This window comes from Neospora caninum, chromosome X, assembly GCF_000208865.1.
Source record: "Neospora caninum Liverpool complete genome, chromosome X".
Lineage (NCBI taxonomy): Eukaryota > Apicomplexa > Conoidasida > Eucoccidiorida > Sarcocystidae > Neospora > Neospora caninum.
In genome coordinates this window covers 5670385-5693420 of record NC_018396.1, presented here as the reverse complement: position 1 = coordinate 5693420, position 23036 = coordinate 5670385, and the positions used below count along the sequence as shown (strand labels likewise).

The 23036-nt window shown below is 54.2% G+C and overlaps 3 protein-coding genes across 3 annotated transcripts; all 3 read left to right on the top strand.

Moving 5' to 3' along the window:
* Positions 1-875: 875 nt before the first annotated feature.
* Positions 876-5784, top strand: NCLIV_051450 (putative centromere/microtubule binding protein; the record flags this gene model as incomplete). The annotated part of the gene is made up of 8 exons (XM_003884699.1): positions 876-1016; positions 1854-2095; positions 2453-2552; positions 2714-2790; positions 3234-3679; positions 4239-4452; positions 4939-5083; positions 5638-5784. 8 exons carry the CDS (start codon positions 876-878, stop codon positions 5782-5784), a joined length of 1512 nt encoding a protein of 503 aa, XP_003884748.1.
* Positions 5785-8827: 3043 nt separating this feature from the next.
* NCLIV_051440 (putative WD-40 repeat protein) lies at positions 8828-17795 on the top strand (the record flags this gene model as incomplete). The annotated part of the gene is made up of 11 exons (XM_003884698.1): positions 8828-9505; positions 10037-10299; positions 10622-11252; positions 11695-12118; positions 12503-12736; positions 13454-13589; positions 13952-14336; positions 14768-14971; positions 15530-15643; positions 16263-16367; positions 16668-17795. 11 exons carry the CDS (start codon positions 8828-8830, stop codon positions 17793-17795), a joined length of 4302 nt encoding a protein of 1433 aa, XP_003884747.1.
* A 2569-nt stretch (positions 17796-20364) lies between these two features.
* Positions 20365-21501, top strand: NCLIV_051430 (SRS domain-containing protein; the record flags this gene model as incomplete). Its single annotated transcript, XM_003884697.1, has 1 exon — positions 20365-21501. The coding sequence occupies one exon, from the start codon at positions 20365-20367 to the stop codon at positions 21499-21501; it is 1137 nt and encodes a 378-aa protein (XP_003884746.1).
* Between the last annotated feature and the right edge of the window lie 1535 nt (positions 21502-23036).

Below are 23036 nucleotides of genomic sequence, written 5' to 3'. Positions count from 1 at the left end.
AACTCTAACTGTCCGCGATCCGCAGATTCCCGCGAAGTCGGCACCTGCGCGCTCGTCGCAACCTGTGTGCCGGCGGTCCCCAGTGAAAAGAGACAGCCCCACACAGCAACCGCTGGCTCTCTTCTCTCTGGATCTGCCTTTTCGTTTTCTTTTCCTGGCGTTCGCAGGTGTTTCTCTTCAGTTGCGGGTTCGAACCATTCTTTGCTTGACTCGCCTGTTTTTTTTTGACTGGAAACCCGCTTTTCCGGTCGAGAATACGCTCCGGCCTTCTGGGACGAACGGCCTCTGCGCTGATAGAAACTCCTGGCCGAGTCGTAGGCGGCTCTTTTCCGTTTTCTTCTGTCGGATCCGCCTCGGGAATCCTTGCGTCATTTTCCATGTTTTCTTCGTCTTTGTAATTTCCCTGCCCTTGTTCTTCTCCTAGTCTCCCCTCCTGTGCTATCCGCGTGCCCTTCTCGATTGTTTGCCGCCGCGTTCCCGATTCTTCCGCTTTTCGTCCGGGGCTTGGCATCGAGGGGAGACAGCTTTTTCTTACGTGTTTTCCGCGTTTCCGTTTCTCGTCTCGTCCACAAAACACCGCGCCGTGTCGCTCCACAACGGCTGCCGATCCGCGCGCAAAAACGACGCCGGGAACGTCACGCCCCTCGGTGGCCCCCGTCCTTTCTGCACGGTCTTCTTAGTCGCTGTCTATCTACTTCTCAGTCTCCGCTCGCCGTGTTTTGCGTTTTCCCCCCGTTTCCCGGTCTTTTCCCGCACGTGCTCCAGCCGCAGCGTACGGAACACGACGAGGAGTTCTGTGGGTTCGCCGCTCCTGTGAACTGCGTCTCGCACCGCTCTTTAGTTTGTTAAAGGCCGCTCGCTCAGCCACAGGCGTGATGAAGGAAGCAACGAGCGATCCCGGCGTGCTGGCCTCTGCAGCCGCCGAGGGAGGGAAGAAAAAGAAGAAATCAGACTACGCGATCGAGCCTAGCTCATCGCCCCCCATTGACACGAGCAAATGGCCTCTCCTACTGAAAGTAAGAACCGCTCGGCGTCTCGGACACCTCGCATGCATCGCAGGATCTTGAAAGCTCCGTGGCGAATCCTCTTCGTGTAGCATTTCTCTTCATCGTTCTCGACCCCAAAGCCGTTCGTGGTGGAATCTATGACACAATACTTGCATACGTCGATGTGCCTAGATGCATGTAGAAAAACTGTAGTCTTGTGCGTGAGCACCCCCCTAGCTCAGTGGGTGAAGGGACACGCATACCTCTCTCTGTTCTCTATGCGGTTTTCGCCCGGAGAGACACTCCGTTGCTTCCCCGCCCGTACACCCAAGTCGCGCTCTCACTCCTTCTCCGTGTCTCTCTCTGGACCCTGAAGATTCTTCGCTCGCGGCGCGCGCAAGTTCCTCATTTCATCCTTATGGCTTTCTGACTCGCGGCTCTTTTTACGTCTGTGAAGTGCGCCCCCGCTCCCCCCCCCCCCCCCCACCTTCGGCTTCTCTGGTCTTCGTCAGCCCGGTTCCACGCACTGGCGTCACCCTTTGCTCTCTCCCGTTTTCTCTCTCACTTCTCGTCGCCGCCTGCGTCCTTTTACATGTTGCCTGCGCAAGTCTCGCTTGCCTGTGCAAGTCTCGCCTGCGTGTCGTCTCCGAAAGAGACCGCGTACCTTCCTCCTTTCCCCATCCTCTCCGGTGGATCACAGGCATCTGCTGTTTTTGCACCCTATCTGTCTCTCTCCTCGATTCCCCGCGCGTGGCCGCCTCATTTTCCCTGCGTTTCCACTCCGGTGGTGTGCTCCTTTTCTCTGGCTGTTTCCTCGCGTGTCGCCGTCTGCTGGATTGCGTGCCGTCTCCTGTCGATGCCTTGCAGAACTACGATCGCCTGAATGTGCGCACTGGGCACTACACGCCGCTACCCCACGGCTGCTCGCCGCTCTGCCGCCCGCTGCAACAGTACATCAACTACGGCGCCATGAACTTGGACAAGCCTGCAAACCCTTCGAGCCATGAAGTCGTCGCCTGGCTGAAGAAGATTCTTCGCGTCGAAAAAACCGGACACAGCGGCACTCTTGACCCCAAGGTCACCGGCTGTCTTCTCGTCTGCATCAACAGGTCGGATCTCCGTACCCGCTCTCGTAGAGGTCCAATGTAGAGATCACACGTTTCTTTGCTCGTGTTCGTACCCGTCGATATGGGCGTGCAGACGCGGGTGTACAAAGCGCTTTATGGGCAGTTTAGGCAGGTGCGTGCTGGCACGAGCAAAACGCTCTCTGTGCATGCGGCATACAGCGGTCGGATGCACACACAGTTTTGCATACGCCGCGCCAGACACAGCCCTTCTGAGATGCAAGAAGAGGAGCGGAACCGCTCCGCATTACGGTTGTGGACACAGAGATAGGGGGAAGGAGCGAAAAAAGGCGCGCGCTGCATGTCAAGTGGCTGGCGCGCTTTTCCTTCCTTTTTTCGCAGAGCCACGCGCCTGGTCAAATCTCAGCAGTCCGCGGGGAAGGAGTACGTGTGCATCATTCGTTTCCATGCAAAGCCGGAGAGCAGAGCAAAAGTTGCCCGGGTAAGCCGCTGCGCCGGAGGCCTGTCTCTGCGTTCAAAAACCTTCGGCCCTTCAGACAGTTCAGGGATCGACAGCGGAGCCTGTTTCGGCGTGCGTGTCTTTCCAGTTCCTCGTTTCGCCATCTCTCGTCACACCCTTCTCTCCTCTGCTCGTCTCTTCAGGCTCTTGAAACCCTCACCGGGGCTCTGTTTCAGAGACCTCCAGTTGTCGCTGCAGTCAAGAGGCAGTTGCGTATTCGGTAAGCCGTCGTGCTTTTCACTTCGCGTTCGAGTAAAACCGCACTTCTGACGTCGGCCGAGCTCAAAGGGGCGGGGGGCGAGGCGCAGGGCGTTCGTGCGCGCGCGTGCGGGGTGGAGACGCAGCGAAGGAAGACGAAAAAACTGTCCGTTGCGGCGCGTTTGTCTCCCACTTTCTTCTTACATAGGCGTGTACTTGTGTACAAGAGATTGTATACTTTTACACATATACAACTGTGTGTTCCATGTGTTTATCAACATACATGTATGTGCACGGTGAGACTCGTCGTCTGTCGTCCCACCCCACGGGGATTCTCTTTTTCTGTGTCTTCAAGTTGTGAACGGCTGTTGCGTTTGCGGAGTATGCGTTTTTTCGTGGGTAGGGTAGCCGTAGTTTTTGTAGTTTGTGGCGCGAGTCTGGTTTTTTCTGTGTGTCCGTGTGCAGAACGATCTACGAGTCGCGCTTGCTGGACTTCGATGACCAGCGGCACATGGCAGTCTTCTGGGTCAAGTGCGAAGCAGGGACGTACATTCGAACGCTTTGCGTCCACCTCGGCTTGGTGCTCGGTTGCGGCGCACACATGCAGGAGTTGCGTCGCGTGCGGAGTGGGAACCTCGGCGAAAATGACCACCTGGTGACGATGCACGACGTTCTCGACGCCATGCACGTCTACGACAGCACGCGCGACGAGACGTACTTGCGCCGCACGATCTTCCCGCTCGAACTGCTCCTCACCGGCTTCCCGCGAATTGTCGTGAAGGACAGCTGTGTGAACGCCATCTGCTACGGAGCCAAGTTGATGATTCCCGGAGTTCTCCGCTTTGAAAGCGGCATCGAAGTCAACCAGGAAGTCGTCCTCATGACCACCAAGGGCGAGGCCATTGCTCTAGGTAAGACAGAGCCCCCACGGCATCACATGCTTGCATTCAAGGTACAACTCCATATGTGGATATACGCCTTTGTATATGCGTGGGGTAGAAGAGCAAATATATTTATATATTTATATGTATTTGTATATAAACATGTGTAGGGTTTTTGTTTGGTTTGGTAAGCCGTGCGTTCGATGTGTGGATCTTCAGACTCAGCATGTTCTCCTGAGTGGGGGACCCGGGGATGCGCGTCGGGGGGAACGGTGGGATGTTTTGGAGCTGTGAGGAACGACCGTCACGCTGTGTTTGTCTTTTTTGAGAGGCAGGGTTTTTCGTCCTTTCGCTTTCCGTCGCACGCCCCAGCCACTGCAAAAGGCGACTCGCTTCGCTTCTTCTGGCAGGTCCCGCGCGCCTGTAACCTTTTTGATACTGCTTGCAAGTGGCGGAGTGCACCAGAGTCGGAAATGTTAACAGTTAAAGGTCGCTTTCGCGTTGTGTTCTCTTTCGCAAACAGTAGGCCGATGCTGCGTCTTGGGGAGCGAAACGGCGCGTGTGTTGTTTTCGCCCTTCCTGTGTTCAGCTGTCGCGCAGATGACTTCCAGCGTCATCGCCACTGTCGATCACGGCGTGGTGGTAACGATCAAGCGCGTGCTGATGGACCGCGACACGTACGACATGCGATGGGGCTACGGGCCGAGAGCCAGCGAGAAGAAGAAAATGATTCTCGCAGGCCTTCTCGACAAAAAGGGAAAACCCAATGAAAAGACACCCGCCACGTGGCTCAAGAGTGAAGGGTACGTCCGGCGCAGTTCAGAAGTCACATGTATATGTTTCGACACACACATCGATATATATATATATATATATATATGTGGAGGAAGAGACGAGCGGCTCGGCGGTGGTCATGTCGGTGTTGATGTGTGAGGAGAGGGCTTCTGTGCCGTCGATCCGTATCGATTCACCGGCGTGCACTTCTGTGTATGGAAAAATACGGTAGAGTGAGAGGTGATTTTGCGCGAGTCTCGTCTGCGCTTGCAGAAGTCTCTCCACGCAGTCATGGAGGTCTGAAGAGGACCGGTCCCGGAGAGGATTCTGTGGCTGTCACGCGTGTTTTTGTCTCGCTTTTTTTGGGGCTTTGCGCACTGGGTGCGTCGCCGGCGTGACTGCCCGCGTTAAAACGCGGGCAGCTCGTGTCTTCGCGTCGTGCTTACAACCGCGCCTCTCCCACGCTCTCTCGTCTGTACTTGGCGAGTTTCCGCTTTCCGCGCTCTCCGTTCCAGGTATCTGCCGAAGTTGTGTGGCTCGGAGGAGACAAATGGAGAAGCGGAGAACGCAGTCAAAGAGGAAGAGCAGCCTCGTATCAAGGAAGAGCCGGTTGACGACGAAGAAGAAAGACGCCGCAAGAAGAAGGAAAAGAAACTCAAGGTGCGTCAACATGTTTGCATGTTCACGCGTGGGCGCGTATTAAAGCTGCGCCTTTGCAAAGTGCCTGTGCCCCCAAAATGTTAAGGAAAGGACAAACACCGCTCGTCTTGCAGCGGGTTCACCTCTCCGTTTTTCTCGTGTGTACAGGGCTCTTCTTCTCTCTTTTTGGGGCTCTTTTCCACACGCAATCGTGTATCTGCACAGAATGCTTCATATCGACCTATATACATATATATATGTTTGTATAGATGATTGTTTATGTGGTTTTCGTCAGTGCGTCAGCTAGTGTGTATCATCAGAGTGACGAGGTTGTGATTCGATGTTCCGTCGTGCGTAGTTTTTATTTGAGCTGCAAACAGAAGTCGAAATGCCATTCAATACAACGCTGTGGTCGGTATGGCTTGCCTCCAGCATGCACGTGTGCGCACGTATTTATGTATATATTTATGTATGTATTTATGTATATATTGATGTGTATATTTATGTGTATATTTGTGTGTATATGCTTGTTAATGTGCATGAGTGTTGATGTACGAACGTTTGTGGTTTCTCAGAAGAAGGAGCGCGAAGCAGAGGAGGAAGAGGGCGATCGGAAACGAAGACTCTCTCATGGGTCTGAGAATGGCGACGCGACGATGGACGAGGCGGTTCACGAGAAGAAGAAAAAGAAGAAGAAGAGTTCCAGCGCGGAAGACGAGTGAAGAGTAGAACCGAGGCAACAGAGCGGTTTTCTTTTTCCAAGTCTCCCGTGACCTTCACTTCCTGTCCCCTGTCTCTGGCGTTCGTGTCTCGCGAAACGACGTCTTTTGAATTCCAACCAGAAGCGCCGTTTCCTAAAACAGTGGCTGTAAGCTCCGCACAGACACCCCACCAGGCCTCTTGCGTTCTGCGCAAGAGAGAGCCTAAACCTTTTTCCAGGCAGCCGCATGCGCCGTTTTCGCCTGCCGAGAAACCGAACGATTTCTCTTTTTGCTGTTCATGCTGAGTCTTCTGCCCACTTTAAGGAGACTCGTACCTGCCTCGACAGCGGCGCATGTTTTCGCCAGGAGAGAGTTTCTTCAAGACCTCAGAGTTTGAGCGGCACGGCGCTTTCCGGAAGCACCCAGCCCATTTTTGCTCCACACAAAAGCTAGAAAACTGTGGGAATCCGCTTCAACGCAGTTAGCAGCCCACGCGCTGAAAAGCACTGTGAAAACGGCGAGCGTCAAGAGCGACGGAATAGAGAACGCCTTGTAGCAGATTGGAGAGGAGCCCGCCGCTGCACACAAACGAGTCGCATGCTTTCTAGATCACCGAGCAGTTTCGTAGATCGCGTTGCCTGTCCTGTCTTCACAAAAGAACCTCGGCTGTTCCACCGGGTCCAACCGGGAAGTTCTCACCCCGCCACGATGCCGAGGTTGGGTAGGCGGGAGAGAGAGCGAAGCTTTCGTTATTTTTAAAAAGTGTCGTTTGTGAAAGCTCTGACCGATCCACGTTTTTTTTTCATCACGGTTCTCGGCGTGTCTCACCTTAGGTCGACCTCTAAAGGGACACGAGAGCTAATGCGTGTGTCGTTCAGCCCTCCCTAGCGAATGCCGTGCTTCCTTCTGGAGAGGCGTCACAAACGCTTCGTTCGGTCCCACCGGCGGTGTCGAGTGTGTCGAAAAGAATTTGAGTTACGTGCGTTCCCGCCGGGGCGCAGAGGTGAAGGCATTATAACGTTTTGTTCTTCGCAGCGGCCCCTCCTTCCCGAGGAGCTCCAAATTTAAACAAAACACTCAAAAGCATCAAACAGATTGGACACCCAAGGGCCCATCGCGTCGCATGCCGCTCTCACCCTCTCTCTCCTTCTCTCTCGCGGGTGGAGTAACAAACTCAGGCTCCTTCCGACAGAAAGACACTTTCCCATTTAGCCAGAAACGCGGAGGTACTCCGTTTCCGCTCTACATGCGCCGCATCTGGGTTTTTTCAACGAGCGGAGACGGGGACAGCCGACCTGCACGGAGAGAGGCCTAACGCGGAAAAAAATCGCTGTTTTTTCACGAGTCCACAGCGTTTCCTGTCCGTCAACCCGGAAACGAAGCTGCTGCAGAGTGCATGCCTCGCGAGTCCTCCGGTTTCGTAAACAATTCACCTCCCGCGAGGTGTATCACTGAGAGTCTCAGGCGCACAGGACAGGCATCGGAGACTTTGTTTCGGCCTGGCTGCTCAGGCACGAAAACGCTTTTTTCCTCTACTACGATTCGCTTTTTTGCTTCGCAGAAAAGGTTTTCAGCCGCTCGCCCGTTAAAAGCGCTCGGGAGATATGCGAACGCTTCAGAGAGTCAGAGATCCACTAAAACATGCTTCCTCCGCCCACCGACGCTCGCCTTTTCGTCACAGAGAAAACTCGAAATTAGAGAGGCTCTGTGCAGTGTGACTACCTTGGTGGCCGAGCTCGCCTGACTCTCCAAGCTTCCGTCTCGCTGCATTCTTCTTTTGTCTTGTTCTTCCTCGCTTATCCAAATTTGCTTTCTTCTTTCTTCTTCTTCTCCTTCTTGCTTCTTCCGTCTCGGTTCTGTGGGCGAGGACGTGTGCAAATGCACTGGGATGAGGAGAATTAAAACGCAGTGGCGTGCCGTCTTCAGAGGAGCGTATTTTCTTGAATAGTTTTACCATATAAAATTGAACAAAAAGGTAATTCTAAAAATCCTTTATAAGATAAATTGCATCTGAATGTACAAAAATTAGTTACACCACAATGATACTATTTCATTATTTCTTGAAGAGGTTAACTAAACGACGTGGACATTGAGAACGCCTCCCCGGCTCGGGGCTCTCTACGTGAAAGACGGGCGAACGGCACGAGAAAGATGCTCAGAAAAACTGGGAAAAGACAAAGGAAAGGAGAGGAAGACAATTGGAGAGGAGTGCTCTAGACGCTGGCACGCTGAGATACGAAAGACACAACACAAGAGCGAGAAAATCGACCTCTCAAATTTCCTGCATGCGCATGCGCTCGACAGCATCATCTTTTTCCTCGCCCCACATCTTACTCTGCTCGTTTTCTCAGTTTCTCTTTCGCAAGTCCTGACTAATCTTCTCTCTGGCGAAAGGCGCTCGCCTAGCTGAGCTTCGTTTCCATCTGTTCTTGGACTTGCTTTCTCAAGCGTCTCTCTTCTTTCTCCGTCTCACTGTTTTTCTCCTCTCGAGTGTCGAGCCGTCGTCTGCACTGGAGAGAGGCATCAGCTGTTTGAGCCGCTCACGGGAGAGCGAGAGGCTGTTTGCGGCGAGTTTTCGTTCCAGCTTTGAGTTTTTTTCTCCTTTCTCTTAGCGCGCGAGGAGACAGGTGTCGCCTCTTTGCTGCGAGGAGTTTATCTGCGGAGATCCAAGAAAGCGCCTACCTCGGAGTCGGCCTGCTACACTCTCTCGTTCCAGATCTCGTGCTTTTCCAAGTTCCCGAATTCCTGACTGAAAAAAGGGGAAACAGAATCCAAGGGAAAACAAAATGGAGAGTCCTGTTCGTAGGGTGTGGTGAACGGAGACGTCCGATGCTGCCCGAGGCTTCGAGACACGTTTCAAAGAGAGCCTCCAACCTTGACGCCTTCCCTCCTTTCGTCTCCTCTTTCTCGTCCTTCTTGCTCTTCCCTCTTCATTGCCTCACTCTCCCTTCACCGGTGAAGGTGGCCCTCCTTTCCTTCGCCTCGTGATTCGCCCGGCCTCACCTGAATCGCTGTCTTCTTTTTTCTCTTCTTTTCCTTCCTCGTTCCGTTTTGTTTTTGTCTAATGGCCGAGCTGTCGACAACCTGGCAGCCTCGGCTGCTGCTGCAGTCTTTCTGCAGCAACGCAGCGACTGTCTCCTCCCTGTCTCTCTCTACTCCGCCGCCCTCGGTTGCGGAGCGAGAAGCGCGTGGGGAAGTTCTCTTCTCTCTGTGTGGCGGCTCTCTCTTTGCTGTTGCGCTGGACGCGGCGGTCCGCTCGAGCTCGGCTGACAAGACCAACGGAGCGGAGGAACGGGCGAGAGATCCAGGTGTACATACACCAGAGGAAGCGGGGCCGTTGACTGCGCCTGCTTTCCTGCGCAATCCCTTCGCCGCGCCGCAGCGGCTCATCGATGAGGAAGTTGAAGAGGGACTGGCAGCCTTCGCTGCCGCTGACCTCTCGTTTTCCTCCTCTCCTCCTCCCCTGCATGCTTCCTCTTCTGCACGCCGCGAGGGTTTGCTGGTGACTGCAGGAGCCAGCACCGGCCTCGTGCGGTGTTTCCGGGTGTACGTACAGCCGAGGCAAGGGACCCCTGAAGAGGAGGACGAGACGGCAGATGCCTCTCGAGGCCTGCAGCTCCTTCGCGCGATGCAACAGAGGACGGGCGAAGGAAAGGAAAACGCAGTTGCATCTCCTGTTCTCCTGAATGGAGAAAATGGCTCTGGATCTTGGTTGAAGATGGAAGAGCTCGTAAAGTGGAAGGTGCGCACGCTCGCGTTGTATCTGCGCATGCGCTTGTCGATCGCGCGTGTGTCTCATCTGTTTTCGGTCCATGCCTTTTCTCCTCACCTCCTCTGTTGTGTCTGCCTGGTGATTCTGCCTAGTTGCCTCCCATGCTACCCGCTCGGTGTTCCTCCTTAGACTGGAGCTCTCCTTTGCTCTTCGTTGGGGTTCCAGCGAAGTCGCTTGTCTCGTTTTTTCACTCATTTCTCTTTTTTCTCTCCCTCTTCTCTTCTCCTCTTCTCATCCCCTCTCCGCTCCCTCTTCTCCGCTCCCTGTCTTCTTTCCCCGTCTTCTCTTCGTCTCTTCTCTTCCCCTCTTCCTGTCTTCTCTTCCGTTCTTCTCTTTCCATCTTCTCTTCCCGTCTTCTCTTCTGCTCTTCTCCCTCTCGTCCGGCTGTTTTCGCTCCTTGTCGTTCTTGTCTGTGTCTTGAGTCGGTTTGTCTTCTTTTCTGTATCTCTTTTTGCACTGCTGTTCTTTGTCTCTCCTGTTGTGTGTGTCTCGCTTCCTCAGAGCCCGAGCGCAGTGACTCGGCTGATCGTTGTCTCTGCGCCCTTCGCGCCTCCGTTCCTGCTGAGCCGAGCGCGGAAGGCGGTGTGCCGGTGTGTGGCGATGGGCTGCGCAGACGGGACGGTCGAGTGTGCCTTGTTTCTGTTCTTCCAAGGGGAGAAAAAGGAGAACGAGGAGGGCGAAGAAGACGGCCGCCCAGCACAGCTCCAGGTCGTTCAGCGCTGTTTCGTGGACAGGCTGAGCGGCGAAGCTGTCAGCTCGATGAAGTGAGGAAACGGGAGACCGAAGTGTGCAGAGAGAGGAAAGAGAGACAGGGCGCAGAAGTGCACAAGAACGGGAGAGGCAGGGATGAGAGAGCTGTGAGAACCGTGGATACAATGTCGCTGAAGAAAACAAACGTGCCGGCCAATCTTTCTGTTCTTTTCGCGCACACCTGTGTATACCTTTTTTCGTCGTCCCCACAAAACGCAGTGTCCGTCTGTTTTTTGTTCTGTCTGTTCCTCGCGCTTCCGTTGTCCTCGCTTTCTCGCCGCCGCCTTTTTTCTGCCTTCGACCTCACCGTTTTCATCCACCGTCTGCTTCCTGCAGATTCCATTCGTCACGCCTCCTCCTGGCGGTGGGCGGCGAGCGAGGAAGTTTACGGCTCATCGACTTGTGCCCGTCGGTGCTGGCTTCTTTGTGCGCGGTCGCCGGCCGACCAGAAGCCCACTCGAGTCGCCGGTCGAGTGTATATACACTCGCCGACCACATGTCGGCCATCAACAGTCTGGCCTTCGTTGACGCGGATGCGGCGGCGAAGAAGCACACTGCCGGGGACGCGAGCGAGCGGCGACCCCGCGCCACGCCAGTCGCGCACCTTGTGTCTGCTGGTGGAGACAAACTCATCAACTTTTGGAACCTTGATAGATTGCCGGAGAGTGCAGGCGACCTCGAGGCAACTGCCGTTGAACTGGGAGGGCGAAAAGGAGACGGCAAGCGAAAGGAACTGAGCAAAAAGGCACACATGACAGCGGACGACGAGCTGACTCCTGCCTTTCAGTTTCCCACTTCGGAACTCATTACAGCCATGGTGTACGTACACCCGAGAATGGAGGAAGGCGAGTCGGTCGACCGAAAGACACAGTTCAGGGACAAGAAGGAAGAACGAGGCGTGCTCATTGTCGGAGGAGAACAAGGAACTCTCTTCGTCCTCTCCCTCCAGCTTCGAAAGTTCATTCGGGTAGGGTGTGAGTTTAAAAACAGCTGGGAGGTACATCGTGAGTTCTTTCGGGGATCGTCTGAACGCGTGCGCGTCGGCAGGGGTCTCCAAAAAGGGGTTCAACCACAAAGTGGTCAACGAAGCTGCAAGGACGCACAGGGAAAACCAGCCTCCCGCACTCTCTAGACAAGCAGTCAATCGCATGCCGTCACTCAGATAGATCGCGAGATAGAAAAAGGTAGGGAGATGGCGAGCGAGAGATACACAGAAATAGATAGGTGTCCTTACGGACTTTCAGCTGGAGCATTTCACTTGTGGTTTGTGCAGGTGGCTGTACACCTCGATTCCGCCGCACACCTCTCTCGCTTTCTGCCTGTTGTGCCGCTGCTGTCTCTCGCTTGTTCTCAGTGACTCATCCACGTTGTCGTCTGTGCTGCGTCGGTTGTCTCTGTCTCCTCTTCAGAGTTTGCCGCTCCCCACGCGGAGCGCGGCGGCGGTGGCGGCTTCACTTGCAGGTTCTTCCGCGCCTTCGCCGGCGTCATCCCAGCGACAGTTGGAAGACTTCAACGCCGTCGTGCGCAGCCTCACTCTGCTCTCGCGAGACGGGACTGTCCATGTTCTCGCAGCACAGGAGTCAGGCGCAATTGCGCTTCTTCCCCTCGCGCTCTTCTTTTCTGCGCACTCTCTGCCGTCTCCCGCCCTGAGGAAACAAGCTCTCGCGAGCTCCGCCTTCTTCATCGGCAGAATGGACGGAATCCTCGGCACCAAATTCCTCCCGCAGCCCCCTGCTTGCGACTGTCCGTGCTGCCGCGCTCGGCGGGACACCCTCAGCCTCGGCGAGGCCCGAATCGGACGTGGAAAACGAAAGAGAGAAGACGCGTTGGAAGGTTCGCAGAGACACTCGGGATAAAAGGGGCTTGAAAGCGGAAATCCACGTCCTTGTGGGAATCGAAAACTGCTGGAAATGTGGACACATTGCCTAACCGTATCATCTGACCCCGTCCGTCGTTGATCACGCCAACGTTTGACGTCGACATACACATACACGCGTATATCAGTATATGCATATGCATATATATATATATATGTGAATTTTGATCATGTGTTTACATTTATGTGTGTGCATGCATTTGCGTGCGTTTGCGTGGAGTTCTTGTGGCGACTCCTGCTCGCGCGGTGCGTGCCTGTGGATTCGTGTCTCTCTCTGTAGGGCAATCTGTGTGTATCGCCGTAGAGCGTTTCTGCCTGTGTTTCTGCGCTCTCTTGGACAGAGGACGAAGACTCGCCTCTCGCTCCGTCGTTTCCTCGCTCGCTTGTCGCTCTCGTCGGCGAGCGACAGCCGTGGGTGTTGCGCCTCGACGGCCCCGCAGGGGAAGGTCACCCTGTGGGTTGGACAGCCGAGAGCACAGAAGAATCTGCAGACGATCAGAAAGGGGAATTCCCGGGATCGCGCCTCACAGAGGCGCACGAGGCGCCTGCCGCATGCTGCGATGTGTCTCGAAAAGGTGAGCAGAACACTGTATTCTCGCGCCTTCTCTACAGGCAACACAAACGCGAGAAACAACGAGCAGTCATTCTACAATGGTCCACATTGGCAAGTATATATATATATATATATATGCACAAAAAACGTATACGTGATTGTCGGCGTAGATATATAAGTGTATACATATGCTTATGCCTATTAATATATATATATATATAAATATTTGCACAGCCGTGTTCTCATCAGGCGTATAGGTGAGCACATATGCCTATGTATATGTGTATATTTACTTGGACGTGTTACTATTTCTAGTCAATAGAATCTTTCCCGAGCTGGCCGCCGAGTCTTGGGCTTTATGATCTGTTCGTTTCTCACCGTTGACCCCTCTGTCTTCTTTTTTATCTCTCCTCTCTCATCCCTGTGACCGTTCTCTGTTCCTGAGAGGCGAACGACAGAGGCCTTTCTTACATTTTTCTCAAACGTCCACTCGTCAATGGCGACGACGGCATGCGAGGAGTTGGGTATTTCTTTCTCTCGCTTCATTTCTCTTTTCTTTGCCTTGAACCTTTTTTTCCCTCTCTGTTTTCGCCGCTCCCGCGGGTGGCGTGTGGGGCACAGCTCGCTGCGGCGTTTTGTGCGCTTGGCGGCTTCCTGCGCTTTCTTCGTTAGGAGCCTTGGATCGCGTTTTCCATTCTTCCTTTTTGTTCTCCCTGGCTTTTTCCCTTTTTCTCGCCAGGTTGCTGGGTGCTTAGTGGCGCGTCAGACGGCTCGATCGCGGTTTGGCACGTGGCGACAGGAAATTGCCTCGCGCGCGTTCCGCCGGGGCACCACGGGGGCGCAATCAACGCCGTCGCGTTCCAGCAGAAAGAGTGGTGAGGCATCTGTAAACTGCATGCGCAAGAAAAACTGCATGAGCGAGTGTACGAGACAAACGTGGCATCCGCAACTCTAGTCACGAAGAGAGGGGTTAGGCAGCAAAGGGAGACACCGCGGAACGGGAAACGCTAGGTTCCTACGAACGCTTTTTTCTCCTTCTTCACCTTCTCATTCGTCTAGGTCTCCGTCTCGATCTTGATCTCTTTTTCTTTCTCCTTTCCTTTCATCTTCGTCTCATTCGTCCTCTCGCTCTCCTTTGCTACCGTCTTTTCTTTTCTCCTTTCGTTCTTTTTCCTGTGTCGCTTTTTCTCCACGTTCGTTTTCTTCCGCGCTTCGTTTTGTCTTCTCTTTCTTTCAGGTTGCGGCCGTCTCCGCTTTTCAAGAAGGGCGCGCCTGTGGACGTCGCCGCGGACTCGTCTCGGAAAGACAAACGGGGAGATTCCTCCGGCTCCGCTGTGTGTTCGTGTGACTGTCGAGGCATCAATTCCTCTACGCCTCACTCGCTTCTCTTCGCCGCTGCGTCCTCCGGTGACCACGCCGTGAAGGTTTGGAAGGCGGAGATTTCCCCTGCCTTTCTGTCGCAAACTCGAGGGAAGCGGCGCGAAACCGACGGAGCGTCTGCAAAGCGCAAAGACGCCGACAATGCAAAATGCAGTGCTCCGCAACTCCTCGTCACATCTCTTGCCTCTGTCGTCGCTCATCGAAAAGAAATCAACGACGTAAAGATCTCCCCTAATGACTCGGTGAGTCTGAGCCTCATTCAAACGTCTGCCTTTCCGCATTCCGCAGCTAGTGAAGGGGGTGACACAAACCAAACGCGGCCATGCGAAACACCGACGCCCTTTTACGTGCATGGGTTTTTCTCCGCTGAGATGTGTACAGAGACGGATTCAGAGGTGTGCATGCAGAAGTATTGTTGTTCATGCTCGTCCCTGCATGCAGTCTGGCGCGTCGCACAAAAGGGGAGGGACAGGAACAGGTGTTTCTCCGATGAGTTTGGCTTTTTCCCTTTTTTTCGACGCGACAGTGCCACCGCCTGTCCTCGCTCCAGTCGTTCTCTGCTTGTGTCACGGTCTGTCCCCGGCTCTTTGTGTTTCTGGCCGGGCCCTGTCTCCTGTCTCCTTCTGTGTATGTTTGTGTGTCGGTCGCGTCCTCTGTGTGTGTCGAAACGCAGCTCCTGTGCACCGTCAGCCAGGACAAAACGGGAAAGCTCTTCGCGTTCCCTTCTCTCGTGTACATCGGCGAGCTGCGTGGTCACACGCGCAGCATTTTCGCATGCGCCTTCCCCAAACGCGAGAAAATCGTTGCCACTGCGAGCGCAGATTCCACAGTGAAGCTGTGGAACGTTGACACGTGTGCATGCATCAAAACCTTTCAGGTAGGAAGCAGAGTCTTCTCACCTTGCCCACACAGACGCATCATCCACCGTCAACCGTATATATGCGCACAGAAATAAAGATATATATATATATATGTATTTACATATCTTAGGCACGTATCTTCCTATATATGGATATCTGTCTGTGCGTTTGCTTTCATGCGTTCCGGACACAAACCGCGCTGCTGAGTGTAGAAGCGCTGTGCGTATATATATATATATATATATGGATATATGCATACATGTATTTTATGTATGTGTGTAGGTTTATTTGTTGATATCAAGGTATGCATTCACGTACAGGGAAACGCTTTGTAGCGTGTGTGTGTATCTCGTTTGTCTGTGAATAAACGCACCGCGCGTCATGGTGGTTTCTGCGCTACCATCAAACCCGGTGGCTTTCTAATGTATATATATATATATATATATATATATATCATCAATACGTCAATGAAATATCAATATCCATGTATATGCTGTTTGGCTTTTCTAAATGTGTGTGTTGAGGCGGTGCTACATCGCATGCGTTTCTTTTCCCGCTTTTCGCGTGTGCTGCAGAGCACTGTGGGAGGAGGCATCCTCGCCCTCAGCTTTTTGTCGAGAGACACGCAGCTGGTCACCGGGACGAGCGAGGGGCTCCTCCAGCTGTGGAATTGTCGAACTGCGGAGTGTGTGAGCTCCCTTCCGCCCGTTCACGAGGAAAACAAGGCAAGTTTCTCCGCTGGCTTCAGTCAAGGGTCTGGGCTGAATCCAATGCGGAGTGCTCGACCGAAAACGCCGAGTTGTATCGAAACAGAGGCTTTATACTCACGAAACGGAACTATCGGAGAAGGAGAACAAGTCGTCAAGGTCACATTTCATATGTATGTGTGTATCCGGTGTATATGTGTTTATGTATGCTTATGTGTGGATCTTTACATGTACATGTTTGTAGCTGTCCAGGGTGTGTATACACCCCGATAGGGCGGGGCAGCAGGCTCGGAGAGAGATTTGTATCTCTTCGTGTGCTGTCTCGACCGAGAGGAACGCGTCGATAATTGTGACAGGCGCCAGCGCACTTGTGGAGGCGTCGGACAGTGTGTTTCTTTCCCATCACTTGTTTTTTGTCTTGTCGCTCGCATTTCCGCATCTCCTCGATCAATCGCGGCGACGGCTTCTGCCGCGGACGTGTTGGCGGGTGGGGACTGTCTCTGCGCTTGCCTGCGGTCTGCTTTCTCTCCCCAGTGATCCGCGTTTTGGGGGGCCATCCTCCGGTCAAAAAAAGGCGTTTTGTTTCTGGTTTTCTTTCCAGATATGGTGTCTCGACGTCTGCGGTCCGGCGATGGTCACGGGCGGCTCAGGCGGCCAGTTGTGCTTGTGGGAAGACATCACAAAACTTGCACGACGCAAAGCTGAGGTAATTCGAACGCCAGCTCTTTCCAGCGCGACGGAGACAGAGCATGTCGCCTTTGCAGAAACTGCATCCATTCGCAATGCACGCTTACACATTTTCATACAGCTATATAATCTATACATCTACAGATATATATATATATATATATATGTATACACATCCGCATCTGTATCGACACTCACACATATATATGTATATATATACACATATATTTGTAGGGGTGCCTGTCAGATTCAGAGTGTGTGTGTTTACTGGTCGTTTTGTGTGCGTGTCGGCTTTGTGTTTTCCGGCTTTTGCGTTCAGCTGGCGCAGCAGCGAGAGACTCAGCAGCTTGCAGCGTTGAAGTTGTTGGCGGCGGAGGGCCGCGGCGACGAAGTGTTTTCGTTGCTGCTGCGGCTGCGAAGAAAGGCGGGCATGCGCGAGTTTTTGGAGACGCAGAGCGGGAAGGTGCTGCTCGAGGCGTTCCAGAGAGGCCTCGATCTCCAGCGGCAAATCGTTCTGCATGCTGGTCGCCCGCTCGCTCTGTCCGGCTCCGACCGAGACGTTTCGACTTCGACTTTCGGCCGGTTCACCTCGTTCCTGGAGTCTCTCGAGGAAGAGCGCGAAGCGAGAGGCGCCGGAGCGGGCGAGGGCGAGACGCACAGCGCTCGTGCGAAGAAGCGGAAGAACGGCGGCGTCAAGCGCGAGGAGAGTGAGGCAGGGAATGGAAAGAAGCGAGACGGCACGCCTTTGCGGAGTGCGTGGCTCTGCGGTTTGGACGGCGAACTTTCGCTGCTCGACTTGCTGCGAAACATGAAGAAGAAAGATGTCGAAACGCTCCTCGAATTCGCGGCAGACTGGAACACAAACAGCCACAGTGCGTGGCTAGCCCAGGGTTTGGTCAACCTTCTCCTGGAAGTCCGGGGCGCCGACATTCTCGGCGACGCCGCGAAAGGCCGGCAGAGAGACTTTGACGTGCAGAACGTGATCAGCAGCTTCTGCGCGTACACCGAGAGACACGACCGACGCCTCACGGCTCTGATTGAGAAAACGTTCCTCTTGGACCTGCTGCAAGGCTGCGAGGCGGTCGGCGAGAGCGACAGCCGCCGCGAACGCGAGCGCAGAGAAAAGACGCAGAACTTGACTCCAGAAGACGCCACGACGTTCACGCGCCTCTGTCTGTACGGAGAAGAAAACGAACAGACCGAGATGCCTCGGAGCGAGAGAAAAACAAAGGCAGTGGCCGCAGAGGAAGGAGCGAGTCAAGGCGTCGTGGAAGAAGAAGATGAAGAGGAAGAAGAAGAGGACGAAGGGGAAGAAGAGGAAGAAGGGGAAGGTGGAGATGGGGAGGAAACCGAGGAAGAAGACGAAGCAGAAGGAGAGGAAGACGGTGACAGTGAAGAGGAAGAAAGTGAAAGTCAAGAGGAAGCCGAAGAGGAAGAGGACGAATGAAAATAGGAAAGCACTAGCTTCGAGGGAGAACTCAGAGGGTTTGCTTGTCTGATCCTGCATGCAGGATCCCCCGATCGTCACGTCTCAGGTCTTGGGGCTTGTGTGGCTGTCCCTCCGCTGTGAGGCTGGCGCTGGGTTTCTCTTGTACGCCTTGCGCGGTGCGGTTGTGTCTATCCCTGTCTTTATGCATGGTCTTTACCATTCTCGTTGTCTCTTATCTTCACCTTTTCGCTGGCCCCTTCTTAATTGTTTCTCTGTATTTGTCTCTGTTCCCCAAGACTCCTTCATTTTTCTCTATTGTCGAGTAGAATACCCCTGCCGTTGTCGTGTTTCGACACGGTCGCGAAAGAAACACAGCAAATCCGCGTTCTCGCTTTCTCTGTATCCTAGCAGTGTCGCCAGACTTTATGGACTTTGTTAGGCTTTGCAGCGAACGTAGGCTTTCTCCGACTTTTTGAACGCGAAAACAGAGACCGATTCAGGTCTGCTGTACATCTCTGGTCTACACACCTCTCTGCGTGGTCCCCTTCGTCGCTCAGAACCCCGGAGGCGCCTTTTCCTGGTTTTGGTATAATCTTTCGCCTCCACGTTCTTCTCGCTTCCGGGTGTTCTACGACTTCGTCTCTCGTTGCTCCTGCCTCTTTCTTGGTCTGCCGTCATCGCTTACGTTCCTCTATCACCCGCCCCGATCGCTATGCCGCCATCTCTTCACTGCCCGGTCTCGCCTTTAAGAAGGACGAGGGAAGGCCCTAGCTTCTAAGCGCGAAGAGTAGATGCGCCTTACACTTAACACCGAAATGTTCACCTTTCGGTGTTTGTTTCGATCGCCTCAGAGCGTCCAAAGCGCAGGGGGATACCCCGCAGACGCATTGGCTTTCGCCCTTGTCTCTTTGTGTGTAAGAAAATCGTCGTTTTTCGCACAAAAGGACTGGCAAGAGAGCAGCAAGAAAGGACACATCAGCGGAAAGGGGTCTGGGGGTTCCGTGCAGTTTTCTATCGAAGGAAAAAACAAATCCGAGGGATGTATCGCTGCTTGCCTTTAGCGAGCGCATTCGCAGCGAGTCGGTTTTCGTGAAAGCGGCAAGTGTATGGCTTCTGGGTCACTGTAGAATAACGCGAGGGGTTTTTATTCGTGGCACAGCTTGCAGTTTTGACGCAAAAGGTGCGTGTGGGAGCTGCAGTTCGGACGACGGTGCGCCTTAGCCGCTTCACCGCTCCGACGCAAGAAAACGGGAAGACATGTAGAGGGAAAAGAAAGCATCTCTACCAGCCTATTGGTTCTATTTCCACAACAGTTATGAACTATGCTCTGCTAACACGGTAGAACTTGGATCCGGTGAACAAAGACATTCAAGATCTAAACCAGATATAGAGGTCTCCGACAGGAAGGTGCGTCACGCCTCAGCGACAAGTTTGGACACTTTCCTCGCGGAAAGTCCAAGGGGACGGTCCACTTGGAGGCGTGGCAGACGGTCGGGAACTGGATTTGAAAGAGGTTCAAAGTGGGAGGGAGATGTAGCACAAGTTCAGAAGAAAAGCCGATGAAGGTGAACTCAGAAACGCAGCAGCATACACGCGGAAGTGACTCCGAAGAAATGCATTGGAAAGAGCAAAGAAATTCGACGATGCATATGGGTCAAGACACACTGCCAGCGAAGCAACCCGTCCCTCCTGTGGAAACTTCTGCAGCGCAAAAGTCTTCTTCTGTGAAGTTTAAGATCAGACCTGCGCGGGGGCTAGAAATCGCCGGAAGGAGGTGGCGAGGTTGCAAAAGCTTTCCTTGGTGTCCCTCGTTTTCGGGGACACTTTCCTCCGTTTTTCGATCTGCTGCACTGGTGATCTACAGGGACAGAGACAGATGACAGCTTCCGGTGAATATACAGTGTACAATTGGAAGATATTCCTCCGCGAAGCTCCGATCTATTCGGCGGGATCTCGAAATAGGCGTAGGAATTGAGTTAAACGAGCAGCCGTCTCGCGTGCGTCTCGCTTTTTTGGGCTGCGTAGCTGTTCAAAAACCGAAACGCACGCTGCGCGCCAGTCTGTCTCCCGATAGGTGGGGAGGAGCCCGAGAGCAGGCCCCTGCACGGAGACAGACAGGCGGTGCTTCACCTGTAAGGAAAAAGAGGGAAGACAGGCAGCGAGGCCTCTCCCGCGCAAGCAAAGAAGGCCTTCTTGTCTCCCTAGCTTCCTTGTGTTCTCTCCGGCTGGGCCTCGGCGTCTCTCTGTCCTGGACGGAGACAAGAGCGACGCACACACGCCGCCCTGCCTCACTATTTCTTCATTCTCGCACATCTGTTTTCGGCACCCTCTGGTCGCCGCTGCTGTCTTTTTCAGAGTTCCCGGGGAGAGATCTCGCCGTCCACTTTGTGTTTTTCGGGCAAGTGTCGCTCTTGCGCCGCTCGGTTGCTTGCCCAGCTTTCCATTCCAGGGCTTTTTTGCCTTTGCCCGCGTATTTGTCGGCATTCTCAGAACCGGCCCCTAACGCAGGCTGAGCGCCCTTCCGTCCGGGGCACGTGTGTTTCCTCGCTTCCTTCTGTGCGCGTTTTGTCCGAGCACGCCGTCGAAAATGAAGCTGGCGTCCTCCGTGTCTCTGCTCGCCACAGCGGCGACCGGCCCGAGCCTGCTTCTGCCCCTCTTTGCAGACGCTGCGGGAATGGCTGCAGTCTGTGAATCGCCCACTCGGCCTCTGGAGTTGGTGTCTGAGACCAACGCGCCTCTGCGCTTCCGCTGCGGCAAGGAGTTTCCCGAGTTGGTCCCTCTGGACGGTCGCGCCTTTGCCGTCGACGCCGACGGCACGTGCGGCGCAACCCTCGTCGACGAAGATCTGGTCCAGGTTGCGCTCCGGCCGATGCCTACCAGTGAGTCTGCAGGCGTGAAGGACCCGAAGGGATATCTTGTCAATTTCACGAAGAACGCTGTGGAGAAAGACACCAAGATCTGTTTCCGGTGCGCACCGTCTCCGAACGCCACTCCAAAGCCGACGCCTGGCTCCACCCTGGACGCATGCGTGATCTTCGTCACGCTCAAGGCTCGAGAAACCGTCACGTCTGCCCCAGTTGAAGCCGCCGACTCCGACGACGTGCCAGGGGCCTCGGAAACGCCTGCTGGGTCCACGGATGCGGCGCTCACCGAAAACAGCGAAGCGAACGTTGCGCGGCAAGACGAGACAAACCCGATGGGCGGCAGCGCGTCCACTCCCGGTGTCGAGCGGCGAACCCCGATGCAGGACAACCCGGAGGAGGCGACTCCCGCCGTCGAGGTAAAGGACACTCGGCCGCGTGTTGCAGGCGCACGGATCTGCTCGGCAAACGAAGAGAGAGTGACAGTCCCCCCGAACCAGCAAACCAGTTTCGGCTGTGGTGCGTCGATGGTCCTGGAACCAGCCGATCGCACAACCGTCTTCTTTGCAGGTGCTGACGAAAAGTGCAGCGGCGCCGCCGTCTCCCTCGTGACGGTTGTGCCGGGGTCGCAGCTGACTGCCGAGACCGTCGCTGGACAAGACGTCTTCACATTCAAGGCTGGTACCTTGGCCGCGAACGAAACCAAGCACCTCTGCTACATCTGCTCGACCGTCGAGACCACTGGAAACAACACGCAATGCAGAATTCTCCTTACAGTCTCCTCCGGCGCCCCCAGCCTCGCCCTGTCTGTCGGTCTTGGTCTTACTACCGTTCTCGGAACCTCCTTCGCTCTCGCTTTCTAAGCAGCCTCGTTCCGTGCAACCGGACAAAAACAGAGACTGAGAAGAACGGGGATTCTGCACGTCTTTATAGGCAACCCAGTCCCCATCGGCCTGCCTGCGTGCACGGACCTCGAAGTTGTGTCGCTTCTCTATCAGAAGGAACGGTCGAATCACGCTGTTGAAGCGAAGCGACTGTCTGGTTGCAGTAACTCGGAGAGCAACTGCTCTGCAAAAGTGGAAATTAGACATTGTTTTCTGCCCCGCCAGCGCATTCTCCGGGACTCCTGGCGCATAGCCAGTCGAAGGTTCCCGGTCCGTCGTGCCGCCTTGCCGGGTTACCGTGTTGAAATCGATTAGCGTTCGTGTCCCAAGACTCGGTTCCACCCCTACCAATTTTTTTTTCTCCGTACCATTCAATCTGCGCCTGTCCAAGCCTATCCTAACACTTCTTCCTTCCAACTGTCAGCTGTGTGGTCGCGCGTTCCAGAATAATAAGCAAGCTGAGGGACAACACTGAAAGTTCTAGATCACGTGTCTCTCGAGACACCACGAGAACGTCACAGTTCCCGTCAAGCGGAGAGTACGAACTCAGTGAGGTCGCAGTCCTGGGCTGGGAAAGAAGAGGTTTCCTTGCACCTGTAGCCTTCAATGCTGTACCGGTGAGTCGCGACTATTTCCATTTTACTTCCACACTTTTCACCCTATAAAAGGGTTTCGTACCGAGTCTACTCTTTCACTTGCGTCGAAGAATACGATCGGTACTTTTGGTGTCGGTGGTCACCCTGTGCCTGACCGTCGAACACAGTTTTTCTAACCTGTGTACATGCGCTTCAGTCTCCTCGCCGTCTTCTTGTTCTCCGTTTCTCTAGCATCTGACAAGACACACTTTCCGCAGTCTGTTGGCCTCCCCCAATGCCTGGAGGTTCACATTTGTTCAGAAAAAGCACCCTTCCCCGCCATTTCCTCGCAGAGCTTCAACTTTAAAAGCGCGTAGTCTTTGTCTCAACTAGCACAAGCAGGCTTTCCTGGCTCTCCCGCCTTGGGATTTCTTTCGATCGGCCGAAAAAGCGGGGAAGCTTACATGCCCCCTGAGCTCAAGCTGTATCAAGCGAACACGTTTGGGACGGGGCGTCGCTCTTGAGCATCTGAACGCGACCGTGAAGAAAGCTGTCACGAAATGAATCCAGAGTCTAGAGAGTTCACAAAGGCGCCTTTCCCCGGAGCAACTCGAGACGTCGACATAAGTTTTCGCTGCTGTCCTTTCTGCACTTTCCTCTCTGTAACACGACTTCCTGTAGTCCCGCCCGTTCAGAGGCACACGTGTGGAGACGGCGTGAACATCCGTTTCACCCAATCTACGAACTGACGCGGTGGACCCGCGGGGCTCCTTCGTATTATCTCGTTGGGGACTTACTTGTTGCCCTCCCTCTTGCTTCGTGTCTCATTTCTACTCCGGACACGTTGCTCTCCCCTGTCTAACCGACCTCGTTTCGGATGTGAGAACTTCGCTTCTTTTCCCCTTTCCGCGGCGTGTCTAGGTTACAGGTTTTACCACC